Source organism: Serinus canaria, chromosome 5 (assembly GCF_022539315.1).
Source record: "Serinus canaria isolate serCan28SL12 chromosome 5, serCan2020, whole genome shotgun sequence".
Lineage (NCBI taxonomy): Eukaryota > Metazoa > Chordata > Aves > Passeriformes > Fringillidae > Serinus > Serinus canaria.
In genome coordinates, this window is record NC_066319.1 from 60,553,585 (window position 1) to 60,569,715 (window position 16,131).

General features: G+C 53.2%; 1 protein-coding gene across 1 annotated transcript; it reads left to right on the forward strand.

Annotated features, from left to right (window-relative positions):
• Nucleotides 1–26: 26 nt before the first annotated feature.
• Nucleotides 27–16,076, forward strand: DNAAF2 (dynein axonemal assembly factor 2). Its single transcript, XM_050975523.1, has 3 exons — nucleotides 27–3,468; nucleotides 12,733–12,879; nucleotides 14,891–16,076. Exons 1-3 carry the CDS (start codon nucleotides 1,324–1,326, stop codon nucleotides 15,389–15,391), a joined length of 2,793 nt encoding a protein of 930 aa, XP_050831480.1. The 5' UTR covers nucleotides 27–1,323; the 3' UTR covers nucleotides 15,392–16,076.
• The last annotated feature ends 55 nt before the right edge of the window (nucleotides 16,077–16,131 follow it).

Sequence of the window (16,131 nt, forward strand, 5' to 3'; positions counted from 1 at the left end):
ACCAGCTGGATCAAACAGGAAAGGAGCATTTAAAAAAAAAGAATTCAAGATAAGGAGAACTTGGATAATTGGTTATCTGCAAGGAGCCTGGGAATGGGGGTGGGATTTTTCTTTGTCTGGGAAATGCCCAGGAAGGATCTGTGAGGTGTTTTAGGACAGCAGCAGCTGGGAGGAGGAAATCTTGGTGGGGGAAAGTGGGAAAGAGTGAAACTGAGCCCAACAAATCCTGATCCAGGGGCTGGTGGGCATGGAGAGCAGCATGGGGGCACCCCAGAGGGCACCCCTGGCACAGGAGCTGTGACAGCCCTGCCTGCTGTGCTGGCACTGTTATTTATAACAAATACAGATTGCAATTCTGGCTTTTCACAAATGCTAAAAAAATTGGATTTTCTATGTATAATGTGAGAGTAACTTTGCTGTACAGTTTTTATTTCTGCTATTAACTAAATGTGGGCATGGCAGTGAAATAGCTGATCTAGTTGTGATAATGGAACTGCCTCCTGAACTGGGATAACACCAGTGAATGTGGGATGGAGACCCCTGCTAGGATCAACACCTGTCTGCAAAAAGCACAGACCAAAACAGAGACCGAGGTGATGAGAATGGATGAAACCACAGCCAGGAAATGTGCATGCCCTGAAAAGGTGGACCTGGTGCTAAACACTGCTTAGAACATGTAAATTAATTTGGGGGAAGTTTAAGTGTGCATACTGATGAATATGCAGTAGGCTGATGCAATAGAAAAGGTACAGAGGAAAAGCAGAATAGTAAAGAGTGTCTCTGAAACAGCAGGTGTGCTCTTGGCTGAATGCCAAGCACCCAGCTCTTACCCTTCCTTTATTTGTGTATCCTACTGTCCTTTATGAAACTTTTAAACTTTCCCAGGAAAGTGAAGCTCGTTTTTCACAGCAGGAACCAGGAGGGACAGCGGGATACCGGCTCTGAGAGGACAGCAGGGCTGGGAGGGAAGCTGGGCCTGCTGAGGGTTTAAAAGTGCTCTGGAGGGGATGGCAGTGGAGCTCTGAGCTGTGGCACGGGGACGAACATGCACTTCGCAGAAGGATGACGAGATAACGGTGGGAAACCAGCCCTGCTGGTGCCAGGGGTGATGGCTGGGAGCCGCTGAGGGGAGGGGAAAGGCGAGGCCGGGACCGCGAGGCCCCGGCCCTGAGGGACCGCCCGCCATGTTGTTTACCGTCTCCATAGCAACCGCCGCGCCGGGGGCGCCATCTTGTTTACCGTAACCACGGCAACGCCCGCCATCTTGTTCGGCGTCCCCACAGCAGCGCTCCCGAGCCGGCCGAGCCGAGCCCAGCCGGGGCCATGGCGGACGCGGGGCGGCTGCACGACCTGGACCTCAGCGCCGAGGAGGCGGAGCGGCTCCGGCGCGCCTTCCGCGACGAGCGGTTCCGCGCTCTGTTCGCGGAGTTCGCGGCCGAGCTCACCGACCCCGAGCAGCGCCGGCTGTACGAGGAGGAGGTGGCGGCGCTGGAGCGGGAGCGCGGCGTGGAGGTGCGCTTCGTGCACCCGACGCCGGGCTTCGTGCTGCGGACCAGCCAGGAGGGCTCCCGCCGCTGCTACATCAATGTCTGCAGCAACCCGCTGATGGGGGAGCCGCGGGCCCGCGCCGAGAGCGGCGGGCAGCGCTGGGAGCTGCCCTACAGCCTGGCCCCGGGCCGCGAGGAGCTGCGCCCCGCCGGCCGCCGCCGCCTCCTGTACGACGTGGTGTTCCACCCCGCGGCGCTGCGCCTGGCCGCCCGCAGCGCCCGCTTCCGCCGCCTGCTCCGCGACACAGCGCTGGAGGCCGTGGAGAGCCACTGCGGGGTGCAGCTGGACCGCAACAACGCCACCGTCCTGCGAGGAGTCTCCTACAAGGGCGTCCCGCAGGCGCCCGTCATCCGCTCCCCGCTGCCCGGCGGCGCCACGAAGCCGCCTGACGACGGCGAGTCCCCGCTGCCGCCCTTCCCCTTCCCGCCCGCCGCTGCCCCGCCGCCCGCCGCAGCCCAAGGCTGCTCGCCCGCCGCGCCCCCGCCACCCTCCGGCCCCACCACGCCGCGCTGGAGCATCCGCCACCGCTCCTACGTGGACCTGCAGGACTACCGGCACTGCCGCGACTCCGCGCCCAGCCCGGTGCCGCGGGAGCTGGTGGTGACGGTGGAGCTGCCGCTGCTGCGCTCCGCCGAGCAGGCGGAGCTGGAGATCCGCGGGCGGGAGCTGCGGCTGGACTCGCAGTGTCCCGCCTACCGCCTGCGTCTCCGCCTCCCCTACGACGTGGACGAGAGCGGCGGCCGGGCCGCCTTCAACCGGGCCCAGCGGCAGCTGCAGGTCACGCTGCCCGTGGTGCTGCCACCCGTCCCGCGGGAACCACCGGGCCCGGCCGGGAAGCGGCAGAAGGGGGCCGAGCCCGAGGGGGCGGCAGAGGCGGGCGGCGGAGCGGCTCCTCCCCCGGAACTCGGGCCTGGCGGCGCGGCCCGGGGCACGTGTGGCGGCGGGGAGCTCGGTGATCCGCTCACCGAACCCCCGCCTGACCCACCTTGTGATCCTCCCGCTGGTCCGTCTGCTGAGCCCCGCGCTGAACCACCCCTAGAACCACTCTGGGACCCACCCGCTGAACCCTCGGGGGAACCTCCCGTTGATCCAACCTCTGAACCCTTTGCTGACTCCCCTGCTGAACCCGCCCCTGATCCAGCCTCTGAACCCGCCACTCATCCAACCTCTGAACCTGCTTCTGATCCAGTCTCTGAACTTGCCACTGATCCAACCTCTGAATCCCCTGCTGAACCCGCCACTCATCCAAACTCTGAACCTGCTACTGATCCAACCTCTGAACCCTTTGCTGACTCCCCTGCTGAACCCCTCACTGAACCTGCCGCTGATCCAATCTCTGAACCTAGCCCTGATCCAACCTCTGAACCCCTCGCTGAACCTGCCACTGATCCAACCTCTGAATCCCCCGCTGAACCTGCCCCTGATCCAACCTCTGCACCCCCCGCTGAACCCGCCACTGACCCCCGCTCTGAGCCCTTCACCGAAGCCGCCGCTGATCCCCCCGCCGAACCCCCGGCCCTGCCCTGCTCCGGTGCCCCCATCGCCAGCCCCGAGCCAGCCATGCCCACCGGGGACACCCCCCCCCAGCCCTCCGAGGGCCACCCCATCGAGATGGCCACGTGCCCTCCCTTCCGTGCCCGGCAGGACGAGGTGTCCGTCACTCTGCTCCTGTTGGTGCCCGATATCCAGCCGCAGAGCCTCCGCGGGGATGTGGGCACGCACCACTACAGCCTCCGCTTCCGCACCCGCGGCGCTGCCTTCGCCCTCTTCCTGCGCTTCCCCGCCGCCGCAGCGCTGCTGCCCCCCGAGAGCAGCGTCAGCGTCTCTGCCCACAACGCCGTGGTGGGGCTGGCCAAGGCCCCCGGCAGCACCGGGCTCTGGGACAGCTTCAGCTTCGGCCTGGAGCCCTCCGCTCTGCAGGTAACGGTGGTGACACCTTGGCGTGTCACCTGCCCGCGGTGCCGCTGCTGGGTGCGGCTGCTGTTTGCCGAGCGCCGGCTCAGGGAGGTGCGAGGGGCGGTTTGGAAGTTGCTGCTTCCTCCCAGAGCTGCTCCCGGATGTCAGTGGCGTGACCTGATTTGTGCGAGTCTTGTACAAGGTCACGCCATGGAGCTGACACCTTCATCCTTGGAATTGGAATGACTTCTGCCTCCCATACAATTTGTTTTTTCTAAGGGAAATTCTGGTGATGAATGAAAACGGTGCCCATGTCCTCGATGTCCTTAGTGCTCACTTTTAAATTGCTCGTGCAGCCCGCTCACACAAAGAAAGCTCTTTATGATACACCAGGCTTACACACGTGTGCACACACGGTCATGAAGTGTAGGGGAGTGTCCGTGTGTCTGTGTTTTGGGACAGAATTCCCATTTACAGCCACAGGAAGCCCCAGCAGTTCAACAGAGCAGAGCAGCAGGCAGCAGCTGTGACCTGTCCCGCTTTGCTGGGGTAAAGCTTCACCTGCCCTGTCCGAATGTGATTCTCATTTAGTATTTTCTAATTTTATAGGTTGTAGGGCAGTGATGCTCCCGTGGTGGGAGAAGGTGGGGTGACAGCATCCAGTGTCCCCAAAGGGGTGCCCACCTTGTGACAGTCTGTCCAAAGCCACTCACAGAAGTTTTGTGGAGAACCACGTTCCTCTGTGAGCTCAGACTTGCAGACAGTTTCTCATGAGCAGGGATTAAAGCTGCACAGTTCTTGTGCAACCTTCTAGCCATGGGATTTGGAGTCTGGCTGGAGTTGAGAGCAATAAAATCCTCTGCAGTTTGGATCACGTGCAGTGGGATTGCACGTCCAGGAAGCTGGCAGGCTTCAGGCACATCCACAGGGACAGACTTGGCTTGGAGCAGCTTAATTGCTCCATCTCTCCAACTAGAAATGACTTGTGCACGATTTTGAAAGATATTTATCCAATTAGTGTTTGTGCAGCTGAAACCACGTGGAGTTTCCCATTTAGCAACCACACACCTTTGACAGCAGCAATTCCTGTGAAGGAGGAGCTGATCATTTCGGGGAAGTATCAAAGATGATGAATTTATGGAGAACCACCCACGCTGAGCTGTTTGCAGAGCATTTCCTTTGCTTTTACCGGAGCAGGAGCCTGCCAGTCTGTGCAAGTGGGGCCACAGAACACTCAGTGCTGCTGTTCACTGCTGTGATCTGGCACTGCCTGCTGCTGCCACGTCAGAAAAGCCACTGTGCAAACTCCTGCCTGTTTCTGTGCAGGTACTGAGGCTGCCCAGGGCACTGCTGGAGTCCCCATCCCTGGGAACACTCCAAAAACCTGTGGATGTGGCACTTGAGAACGTGGGTCGGTGGTGAACATGGTGGAGGCTGGAAGTTTGGGATATGGATTTGTTATTGCTATTGGAGGAACTTTTTGTGATTGGAAGGTTTTAAAAGGCCACCCAGTAATGGGATTTTTGGCTTTTTGAGTTACAAAAACCCCTTGAATGTGCTGATTTTATTATATATTGCAAAATGTTTTGGGTGGAGTAGGAGAAAGAGTTTGGGCATTAGTCATCAGCTTCCTGGCCATTCATTCACAGCAGACTCCAGGAGATTCTCCTGGCCTCCAGTCCTTCTGGACACTGGGCCTGCAAATTGAAGCAGGAGAAATAAACTGAAGCCATTTGTCCTGTTTGCTTTTTTCTAAAATCTCTGCTATTTCCCCAAAGTGCCTGAGAGCTGCTCAGAGTGAAGGGAGAAAAATGAATATTTAATTAGAGCCTCGATTACTCGCTGCCTTCTGGCCATTAACCATTTGTTCCTGGTCCCTTTTCTCCTCCTTGTGTTGATTCCTTCCGTTTGTCTGGTGCCACCTTGGGGGTTTTCCTGCCTTGAGTCTCATTCTGTAAATCAGAGCTGTGATTCCTGCTCTGAGACCTGTAAGGAGTCCCACCAGTCCCTGCAGGGCAGGGCAGAGCCCAGAGGGAACTTCTGGGGCTGAGGCCTGCAGGAATCTCATCCTGGAGCAGGAATCTCATCCTGGAGCAGGAATCTCATCCTGGAGCAGGAGTCTCATCCTGGAGCAGGAATCTCTTCCTGGAGCAGGAATCTCTTCCTGGAGCAGGAATCTTATCCTGGAGCAGAAATCTCATCCTGGAGCAGGAATCTCATCCTGGAGCAGGAGTCTCATCCTGGAGCAGGAATCTCTTCCTGGAGCAGGAATCTCTTCCTGGAGCAGGAGTCTCATCCTGGAGCAGGAATCTCTTCCTGGAGCAGGAATCTCTTCCTGGAGCAGGAATCTTATCCTGGAGCAGGAATCTCATCCTGGAGCAGGAATCTCATCCTGCACCTCCCAATCTGCTGGTTGATCATCTCCTCTCTCACAGCAGCGTTGCCAGAGGATGGTGCCTGGCAGAAGTGAATCATGGAATGGTTTCGGTTGGGAGGGATCTTAAAGCCCAACCAATTCCAGGGACACCTTTCCCTATCCCAGGTTGCTCCAAGCTCTGTCCAGTGTTTTTAACAGCCATGGAATTCCTGCTCTGCTCCATTTTGGGAGGTGGATGGAGGCCAGGGGTTGCTGTGGTGTTCCATGGACCAGATTTCTCCCTGGGCTGGTTCAGAGGCTGCCCCTCCATGCCACGGTGGCTTCTCAGTGCCCTCTGAGGCTGCCTGCCCACATCATTCCCATTAAATTTCAGTTCCTTCTTGGAAGCTGGTCTGATCCACGTGCTGATAGAAGAATGAGTTGGGCTCATCCTTAGAACACCATGCTTGAAACAGAACTTCAAGAGCTGCTTTTGCTTTTGTAGTCAGCAGTGCCTGAATCCCTGTGCTGGAAGAGGATCTGTTTAGAGCTCAGTTTCCATAGATGCCAAGCAGTTGGAATTCCCAGCCCAGCAAGTGCCTCTTTTCAGGAAATCTCTACAGTGCCCTGCTCCTCCCTGGACTTCACTGTGAGGAGTTTTCCCTCCTTGGCCAAACCAGGATGTCCCCACTGCAGCTGGACTGGATGATCTCAGAGATCTTTTCCATCCTCTTGACTCTGTGACTTGTTATGGTGACCAGAAATCCTATAAAAATAAAGATTCCATAACTTTGAACGTTGTGAGCTTAGGGTCACGTATTTCAGGGGTTTAAAAGCCACTTTTTGTCACTGCTCTGCTGCTCAGTCACTGCCCAGAGACCACAGTGCTGATCCTTCTGCTCCAGGCCCTGTTTTTCCTGGGAATAATCTCATGACCAGAGGGAGCTGCCTGATTTCCCCACTGCCACAATCTCAGCTCTTTGCCTGGAAATACCAACCATGGGCTGTGCTCTCCCCACTGCTCTTCTTTGCAGTTCTCCCTCTATCCCTTCTACACCTTTTGCTTCAATCCTGGGAATTCAGGCCTGGGAAACTTCAGAGAATTCCCCTTCATCTCCAGACAACACAGCCTGGGGAGAAAATGACGAAGGAGAAGGGCTGGGAGTGAAATAACCATTAATACAATTTGTAAGCCTGCCAGGCAGGGTTTCTGAGAACACATCTCAGTGTGTCCTGGTTTCTGGTGGTGCTGGAGCTGGGCAATTATGGAAATGGTGCCTTTGGAATGTCTGGGAATGTTTGGCCTGCTGGGGTTAAATGCTGGATTCCTCACAGAAATTAAAAGCAGTTTTCTTGGGGTGCACTGAGCTGATGAGACTCGGGGACTCAGTTCTGGGAGCATGTGAAACACAACTGGCAGGGAATTAATTCTGCACTTTTGGGGTCGTGTCTGCTCATTTTCCTGGGATTAGGAAAAGCCTGGTTCGTGCAGGAATTCCCGTTGAGGCTGATCCCCACCCTTCCTGCCCCTCTCAGGGGCCTGCAGTGGGTTTGTTCAGAGGATGTGTGCTCATTCCTTTGGTCAGTTCCCCCTGGGTACCCCTGGCTGGGCAGGGAATTGCAGCCAGCCCATCCCTTTCCTAAAAGCCACTGTGAGATCTTAGGGAGAATATTCAGATTTAACTCACATAAACCCCAGGGGCTCCAGGGAGCAGAGGAAAACAGAGGAAATATTTCCTCTGCTTTCCTATGCATTGCTTTTTTTTTACATTTACAGGCTGAAAAGGATTATATTGAACATTCCTGAGGAGTTCATGGTTGGAGCTGGGTCTGAGTTAGACTGTCTGAGAGGGATCCAAATGGGAATTGCTCAGAGATAGGGAAGTTTTGTTTGACTTTGCTGGGAGTGTTGAGGCCTCCATGCAGGATGTTCTACATGGGTGTGATTTTTCTGCTTGGCACAGCCACCAGTGCCTTGTGAAGGAGACCCTTTGGAAGCCTCTGGTCCTTTTTCCTTCAGAAAGCTGCTGGTAAAAAAAAATGTGGAGCTGTTGGAGCAAGTCCAGAGAGGCCATGGAGCTGCTCCAAGGGCTGGAGCTGCTCTGGAGCCAGGCTGGGAGAGCTGGGAATGTTCCCCTGGAGAGGGGAAGGCTCCAGGCAGAGCTCAGAGCCCCTGGCAGGGCCTGGAGGGGCTCCAGGAGAGCTGGAGAGGGACTGGGGACAAGGGATGGAGGGACAGGAGCCAGGGAATGGCTCCCAGTGCCAGAGGGCAGGGATGGGTGGGAGATTGGGAACTGGGAATTCCTGGCTGGGCTGGAATTGCCAGAGCAGCTGGGGCTGCCCCTGGATCCCTGGCAGTGCCCAAGGCCAGGCTGGACACTGGGACACCCTGGGACAGTGGGAGGTGTCCCTGCCATGGCAGGGCTGGCACTGGGTGGGATTTGAGGTCCCTTCCATCCAAACCATTCTGGGATTTTGGGATAAGTGCCCCTAGAAGAGGCTGAGCCTGGGAAGGTGATCTGGGCTGATCCAGGCTGGCCTTGGGCACTGCCAGGGATCCAGGGGCAGCCCCAGCTGCTCTGGGCACCCTGTGCCAGGGCCTGTCCACCCTCCCAGCCAGGAATTCCCAGTTCCCAATCTCCCATCTGCATTTCCCTCCATCACTTGTGTGGAGCTGGAGGTGCCAGAGTTCTGCTGCTCCTGGCACTGGGACCATGTGGGAAAGGCCAAGGGCTGGAAGTGTCCCCAGGGGCTGGAAGTGTCCCCAAGGGCTGGAAGTGTCCCCACGGGATGGAAGTGTCCCCAAGGGCTGGAAGTGTCCCCAAGGGCTGGAAGTGTCCCCACGGGATGGAAGTGTCCCCAGGGGCTGGAAGTGTCCCCAAGGGCTGGAAGTGTCCCCATGGACTGGAAGTGTCCCCACGGGCTGGAAGTGTCCCCAGGGGCTGGAAGTGTCCCCACGGGCTGGAAGTGTCCCCACGGGCTGGAAGTGTCCCCAAGGGCTGGAAGTGCCCCCTTGGGCCAGGCTGGGCTGTCCTTGTCCTCGCTGTGCTCAGAATTTGGGCTCTTGTGGATAAAGTGTTCCTTGGTTGGAGAGTCAGCCAAGCACGAAGCCTTGGGAGCCGTGTTGGGCCGTGTCAGACATGGATGTTTTAAACCTTTCATGGAGAAATCCATCCTGCAGAGCTGTTTTGCTCTCATTTCCAAGCTATTTGGAGTTATAATTTTCAATTTCCAAGCTACTATAAAGACTTATTGTGATAGTCAGGGGTTACTTCTAAGATGCTGCTGCAAACTGGGGCTGTTGAATGTAATCCTCCCAGAGTTTATTTTTGGTTCAGTTAATTCTGTGCTCAGCATTTCAAGACTCTTGGCAAGTTTTTTGGGAGGTCAGAGAAGGACAAAGAAGGAGAACACAACAAACTTATTATTTCACATTTTTCAAAGTAATCCCTTTCCCGAGCTGCATTAAGGACCATAATTAGTTTGCTTCTGCTATAAAACAAACTAATTTCTGAATAGTCTTTAATTGGTAGCTGCATTTTGGGAATACCATGACTGCACAGAACAGTTCTGTCAGGAAACATTATTAACCTGCTGCTGAAGCTCATCAAAGCTTCTTTGGAGCTGTTTCATCTTTGCAGTTGTGAGCACCTTGGAAAAGTTTCCATTTCACTACAGGAACCAAAAGTTTGAGCTTCAAACTCTCGGCTCTCAGAGCTGGTTTGTGCTGGGACCCCACAAATGCAGAGCTCAGGAAATCCAGGTCCTTTCCCATATTGCCATCAGTTGTTGGGTTTGGATGAGAGAGGTTGTGGCTGCCCCATTCCTGGAGGTGTCCAGGGCCAGTTTGGATGGGGTTTGGAGCAGCCTGGGAGAGTGGAAGGGTTGGAACTGGATGGGATTTAATTCCCCTCCCAGCCCAACCCATTCTGAGATTCCCTGATCCTCTCATTACAGGAACCACCAAAATAATGTAAGCTTGAAATCTGTCCTGCTTTTCAAACTTGCAGCCTGTGTGGGAGGTTACTCAGGATGGAAAGTGTCTTCAGTGAGGAGAAATTAAAGCAGGATGAGCCCATCTGAGAGCCGGGGGCAGCCGGGAGGGAGCTCCCAGGGCCGTGAGACACAGGGATGGCTTTGAATGATGAAGTGTTCCAGAAACCAAAGTCATCCCTGCTAAGGTTTATGTTAATTTAGTCTCAGTTTAGTCACAGGCAAAAATGAATGTGTACCAAACAGCAGATGACAGTGTGTGCAGGGAAAAACAAATTAAATTGGAAGTTGCTAAGAGAGCATCATAAATACCAGAAAATAAACGGCTTAAACTGAAGAATTATTTTACAGGGTCATTGAAATCAGCTGCAGATGGTTGTCCTCTGTTTGCTCTGGCTTGGAAGGCAGAGCAGGCTTTAGAATAAATTCCTGGATCATTTTTTTCCAAGGTCTGTGCTCTGATAACATCTGCAGTCATATAAATGCCTCGGTGTGTGCTGCCCCTGAATGCAAAGTCTGAGTTACAGTGGAACAGGCTAATGGTGATCACCTCCCTGACAGCAAACACACCCCAGGTCTGGGATTTATGGCAGGCCATGGGGCAGGCATGGGATAAAATGGGAAATACTTTTGGGAATTCAGTGCTGGGCTGGGATGGAACTTGGTAAAATTGGTTTGTGCAGTGAGTCAGAATGAAGGGAGCAACAGCACAAGGGGCTCCTTTTTATCCTTGTTTAAAGCACTGATTATTCACAGGATTATGGAATATTCTGAGCTGGAAGGGACCCACAGGGATCAGCCAGCCCAGCTCCTGGCCCTGCCCAGACCCCCAGCAATCCCACCCTGGGCATCCCTGGCAGCTCCTGGAGCAGCCTCGGGGCTGTGCCCATTCCCTGGGGAGCCTGGGCAGTGCCAGCACCCTCTGGGGGAAGAACCTTCCCTGGTCATAGACCTCCCACTCAGTCTTTCTTTATTAACTGTATTTTCTGTGAAGAAAACACTTTTTTTTTTTCTTGGCTTTAATAATGAAGAAATTCTCCAGAAAGATCCAGGGTGTTTGTGGCCAAATTGCAAAGTCCTGATTGCTCTGAGGAGGAGAGGGTGTCCCTCACACAGCCACGGCTGCCAGAGGCAGATTCCCAGGGAAAAGAGATTATTTTCCTCATTTTATGGAGGAAAAGTGGGATGGGACTGGTGCAAGCTGGTCTAGTGGAAGGAAAATAAATCTCCTGAAATAGATCCATGGCAGGGGTAGGGGTGAGATGAGCTGTGAGGTTCCCTCCAAGCGAACCACGCTGTGATTCCCTGACTGTGGTTGTTCTGCTGGGTGGGGAGGGCTGTGCTTTGCTCTCCTGGGCAGTGCAGGCACCAAAATCCCAAACCCCCTGTCTGTGCTCTGGGGGCCAGGGCAGAGCTGGGAATTCTCCTCCTGAGCTGCCCAAGGATGGAGTTCAGAGCTCGTGGGAGATTTTGTGTGCTGTGCTCTGACCCCTTCCCCTGAACCCTGCAGAGCATTTCCACAGCCCAAAGCCCTGGCAGATCCCTCTCTGGCAGGCAGGAGAGGATGCAGCACGAGGGAATAAGAATCTTTAGGCTTTGCATGCAGAAATGCAAGAAGCAGGGATGTTCTGAGAGGGTTTTCAGTCAGGGCAGCTCTGCTGCACTTTAATCTCTCCCCAAACCATCCCAGCATCCAGTGCTGGCTCTTTGCCTGGACTGTAATCTTCCTGGACAGAAAATGAGTCCAGTCCTCTGCCTTGGAAAACCAACAGTTTGTGTGTTCTGACTTTCCATATTGTGATTTCTAGTTTCACTCGTGGAAAAAAGAGGACTCTGGCTTATTTTTTCAGTCCTGGTTTGGTTTTATTGTCAAGATGTCGGTTAAATTTTGTACCTCAGACACAATGTGACATCTGGCTGTGCATAAGGCTCCATCCACAGGGGGCCAGAATTGTGCAGAATTGCCTTTTTGCTTCTTGGTCTGCAAGATGTCAGCGATAATTGAATTTAACTTTCATTGGATTGACATGAGGGTTGAACTGGAGCGAGAAATTTAAAAGTGTGACTTCATGTGGAAGGTTTGCAACTTGTCCCTGTTATTTCCAATTAAATAAGGAAGGTAATTCCCAGAACCTAAACACTCCTCCAGGTCAGACCATTTTTGTTTTGTCTGTCCTTCCCCTCAGCCTGCACAGATGATGTGTGAATAACACAAGGACAGGGAAGGCTCTGCGGCTCCTGTGGAACTGCCCCTCCAGGAGATATTTCAGGACCTTTCATTACCTGTAACTGATTTAAATCTCTAAACCCGCAGCAACACGTTTGAGGTTGTTTATGAACAGCCTGGAAACACACCCCAGGCTGTGGCTCTGCCTGTGGATACCTCTCCTTTGCTTTTTTCTTGGTTTTTTTTTTTCCAACTGGCTTGTCTGCCCGGAGATCAGAGCAGCCTCAGTGGCTGGGTGTGAAATGGATCCAGCCCTGAGTGCTCCAGATCTGATCTCAGGCTGAGGATCCTGCAGTGCCTCTCCAAGGAGGTGTTTGTGCTTCCCTGCAGGCAGCCAGGAACAAACCCTCCACAGTCTGACACCTCCCTGCTGCTCAGACAGGTGAGGAAGGTGGAACGAGGTTGGGACAAAGCATTTCTCAGTGTCTCCATCTCTGGATTAGTCACCCATCCAAAGAGAGAAATAATAATTCCTTTATGTTTGATAGGGTGCAGATTTGTGCTTTGAAGCAAAATGAGCTAAGCCCTGGTTTGAATCCATTTCACCTCATTCTTTGAATGTCTGCCTTAGAATTTCTCTGCCAGGACTTGAGTGTGCTGTGAAACTTGGGAATTGCTGTCCTGGCTTTCTTTGCAGGGAGTTTTTAGCCCCAGTACCCCTGCAGTGGAGCACAAAAAGAGCATAACCTGCTGTTTCTCTCTTTTCCTTCAGGAGAGGTGGTTTGTCAGCGAGGAGAGCCTTGATGGATTTCTGGGCATTGCTTCCTGCCCTTCCCCTCGCTCCCAGTCTGCCCTGGAAAGCCAGGCAGGAATTGAAGTGCTGGATGTTACTGAGGACAGAATTCAAATCAGGGTGGAGGTAAGGATCCAGGAGCAGCCCAGGCTGATTTGTGTTCTTCTGCAAGATCCTATCAAATCCCCCTGAGCCAGCTTTGTTCCTGTTTTGTCCTGAGGAAGCAGGGACAGCCCAGGGCTGGGGTTATTTGCATGTGTGAGTGTCAGTTTTCAGAAGTGAAACTTGTGTTGGTGCCATTTCATGTGACCAAAGGATTGAAACCTCCTCTGTTTGATTTGGAGGGTGCAGAACTGTGATCCAGTCAATTAAAAAGTGATTTTTCCTTGCAGGAATAGCTCACCCACTCAGCCTTGTACAGGTAGAGAAATCCTAGAGGGTTTTGTCTGGGAAGAATCCTGCCTCATCTTTATTCCATCCATGTATGGGAGTACTTGGTGGGTTCCTGTTGTGTAGATAATTAAACATGAGGCTATTAATCTTAAACACTGGTCTCAAATTCAATCCTTGTAGTTTGGGGCCTCATTCAGGCTCTCCTTCCTCTGTCTGGAACAAGCCAGGCTGTTCCTGGGATCTGCCACGGGATTAAATTGTCCTCCCTTGGCAAAATGGATGGACAGATGAAGAAATCAAAATGTTCATTTTGTGAGGAGGAAAATGTGAGCTAAACCCCCCACGTTCACTGGGATTCCTGGGGAGGCAGTGCATCCAAAATTCAGATGAAACTCTTCCTGAAGGGAAGATAAAGAGCAGGAAGCAGCAGGGCCCTGCTGTGGCCGTGGCCTGGGGATGCAGCTGGGGTTCATGTGGAGCTGGGTTACTGGGAGGCAAGGTCAGAGGAAGCACACGACCTCTGGAACTGGGCTGGAGCCTGAGGAGCGTCCCAAGGACAGTGGATCCAGCTCAGCTGTCCCAGCTGGACACAGAAAAATGGAATTCTGAGTGTTGGAGAGCAGATGAGTCCCTTTTGGGACCTTAAATCATCCCATTCCTGCTCCTGTGCCGGGCCAGTTGGGGTTTGTGGGGAATACAGTAAAGGTAAGAAGGATTTCAGAAGGTTGTGAAAGCAGGTTTTTAAAATAGAGAGAGTAGGAATTCAGAGTTAGTTGTAAGTTTGAGAGTAGAAAAGTTATAATTGTGTAGTGAGTAAGGATATGAAATAATAGTTTGAGTTTTAGATTTGGTTAAGGCAGATTTTGAGATGGTAGAAAAATATGTTTATTATGCTATTGGCTAGAAAGTTTTTAAATGTTCTGTAACAGAAAAATCTTTGCTACTCACAAGATGTAAACTATTATCATCTTACAATTATCTCAGCCATGAGACTAATGCCACAACAGAACCCAAACCCCACATCCCAGCAGTCCCATCCCATGGATACAAACTCCAACTCAGAGCTGGTGATTCCTGAGGGTCCCTTCCAGCTCAGGGCATTCCATGATTGTGTTCCTCTGGGAGAACTGTCCATTGGGAAAGGACTCCCTGGTGTTTCCTGAGATTCCTGTGGTTTGGGGGTGTGAGAGAGAGACTCTGAATCCATGACCCAGCTGCTCTTGGATGGATCCTGCCTGATCCTGACTCTCCACTGACCCAGACCAATGAGTTACCAGCAGGATTTTGCCAGAACTCCCAGTAAGGGTGAACTGGTTGGACAGCACCTCTCCCGAGGCAAACTGCAATTCCCAGATCAGCCCCACAGGCCAGGAATTTCCCTGATTGCAGGGTTCCAACCTTGCAACAAGAGTTGGGATCCCCTGGCTGATTCTGTGGCCGCTGGGATTTGGGGATCAGGCTGGGAGTGGGGAGTGGCTGCTGCTGGAAAGGAAAGCAGGAAAGCCTGGGGAAGCAGAACAACTTCCCTGCCCCTCATTCCCACACACCAGGAAAACCTCAGTGCTCACTTGGCTTCTGGAAGGAGAATCATGGAATCACAGCCTGACTTGGAACCTTTAGGATCATCTGCAGGGACATTTTCCACTATCCCAGTGGAGCTGAGCTGTTGGAGAAACAAATCTCTCCCGTCTTTGTGTGCACAGCTTGTTCCAGCCATGAAATAATTCATTTATTTCCTTGACAGCCACAGGAACGTGATGGACAAGGAGCACTTGGCAGCTCAGAGGGAGCCCTTGCTGGGAAGACCGACAGCAGCTACCCCGAAACAAAGGCAGAACCAGAGTGTCCTGCAGCTGAGGGAGGTGCTGCGGGATCCAGGCCGGCTCCCAGCGCTGGAACAATGGCAGCAGCAGCAGCAGCAGCAGCAGCAGCAGCAGCAGCCCCGGGCTGTGCTTCACCCCATTGTTGGCAGCCTGAACCTCCTGCCTCCCGCCCAGGCACTCCCGGCCGAGCTGCGAGAACCGAGCCCGGTTTAGAAAGTGCCAATGCAGCAGGAGAGACAGCCCCGGGAGGGCTGCAGGGGGGTGGGGACCGGGATGGGGACAGGGATGGGGACAGGGACGGGGATGGGTCCCCCATCCTGCGGGAGGTGAACCCCGAGGACGGCAGCGAGCGCATCCTCCGCGCCCACCGCACGCACTGCCCCCTGCGCTTCCACAGCTCCCTGCTCTACGAGCTGGACTAAAGGCATTGTTTTACCATTTCCTTCCTTGCTTGATGCTTGTTCTGACTTCCACGTGGATGTTGGGACTTCCACGGAGGCCGCGGGTTCCCACTGAAACTTTCTGTTGTTAAAGTTTAACAATTCTCGTATCTGTTGCAATAATTTTACTTATAAGAAAAGTTGCAGTTGGAGGTGACTCTGAGCTCCTGGAAAAAAAAAATGTATCTTTATTGTTTACATAAATTTTTGATTCTCTTCCCACGTTTCAGGGATTATTTGTATATCTCCTCAGTCTAATGGCTCCCTCGGGAATGGAGCAGTAGTCATCATTTTCCAAACCTTTCATTTTGTGATAACTGCAGGATTAGACTCGCAGTGATTCTTTGCAATCAAATGAAATTTCTAATTACCCGGAGAAGTTCTAATTAGTCTCCTAGAAATAATCAACATTTATTCCCTGTATTCCATCCTAGTGCTGTGCTTTGGATCTGCAGCACCCAGATATCCCCAGCTGAACAAATTCCATTGCACAAGAGCATCCTCTGGGTGCATGTCTGCTCTGAAGTATTTACAACTGGTGAAATGGATTCTCTTTAGCCAGATTAGATTTTTTTTTCTGTTTCCCTCGAGTCTCAGCGTTTTTCACCTCCTTAAAGCAGAATAGCCAAGAGAACACATCTAATAATAAACTTCCTGTTCCCCTTTCTCACTGCTGCTGAAGCAACTTCTGGTTTTGTGTGAGAGGTGCTTTAGAGGAGAGG

Excerpts from the sequence above, each read along its gene's own strand:
- DNAAF2 (XM_050975523.1), top strand. The coding sequence starts at position 1,324 with ATGGCGGACGCGGGGCGGCTGCACGACCTGGACCTCAGCGCCGAGGAG. Across the intron at positions 3,469-12,732 it reads TGGAGCCCTCCGCTCTGCAG|GAGAGGTGGTTTGTCAGCGA; the intron begins GTAACGGTGGTG and ends CTTTTCCTTCAG. Across the intron at positions 12,880-14,890 it reads GAATTCAAATCAGGGTGGAG|CCACAGGAACGTGATGGACA; the intron begins GTAAGGATCCAG and ends TTTCCTTGACAG.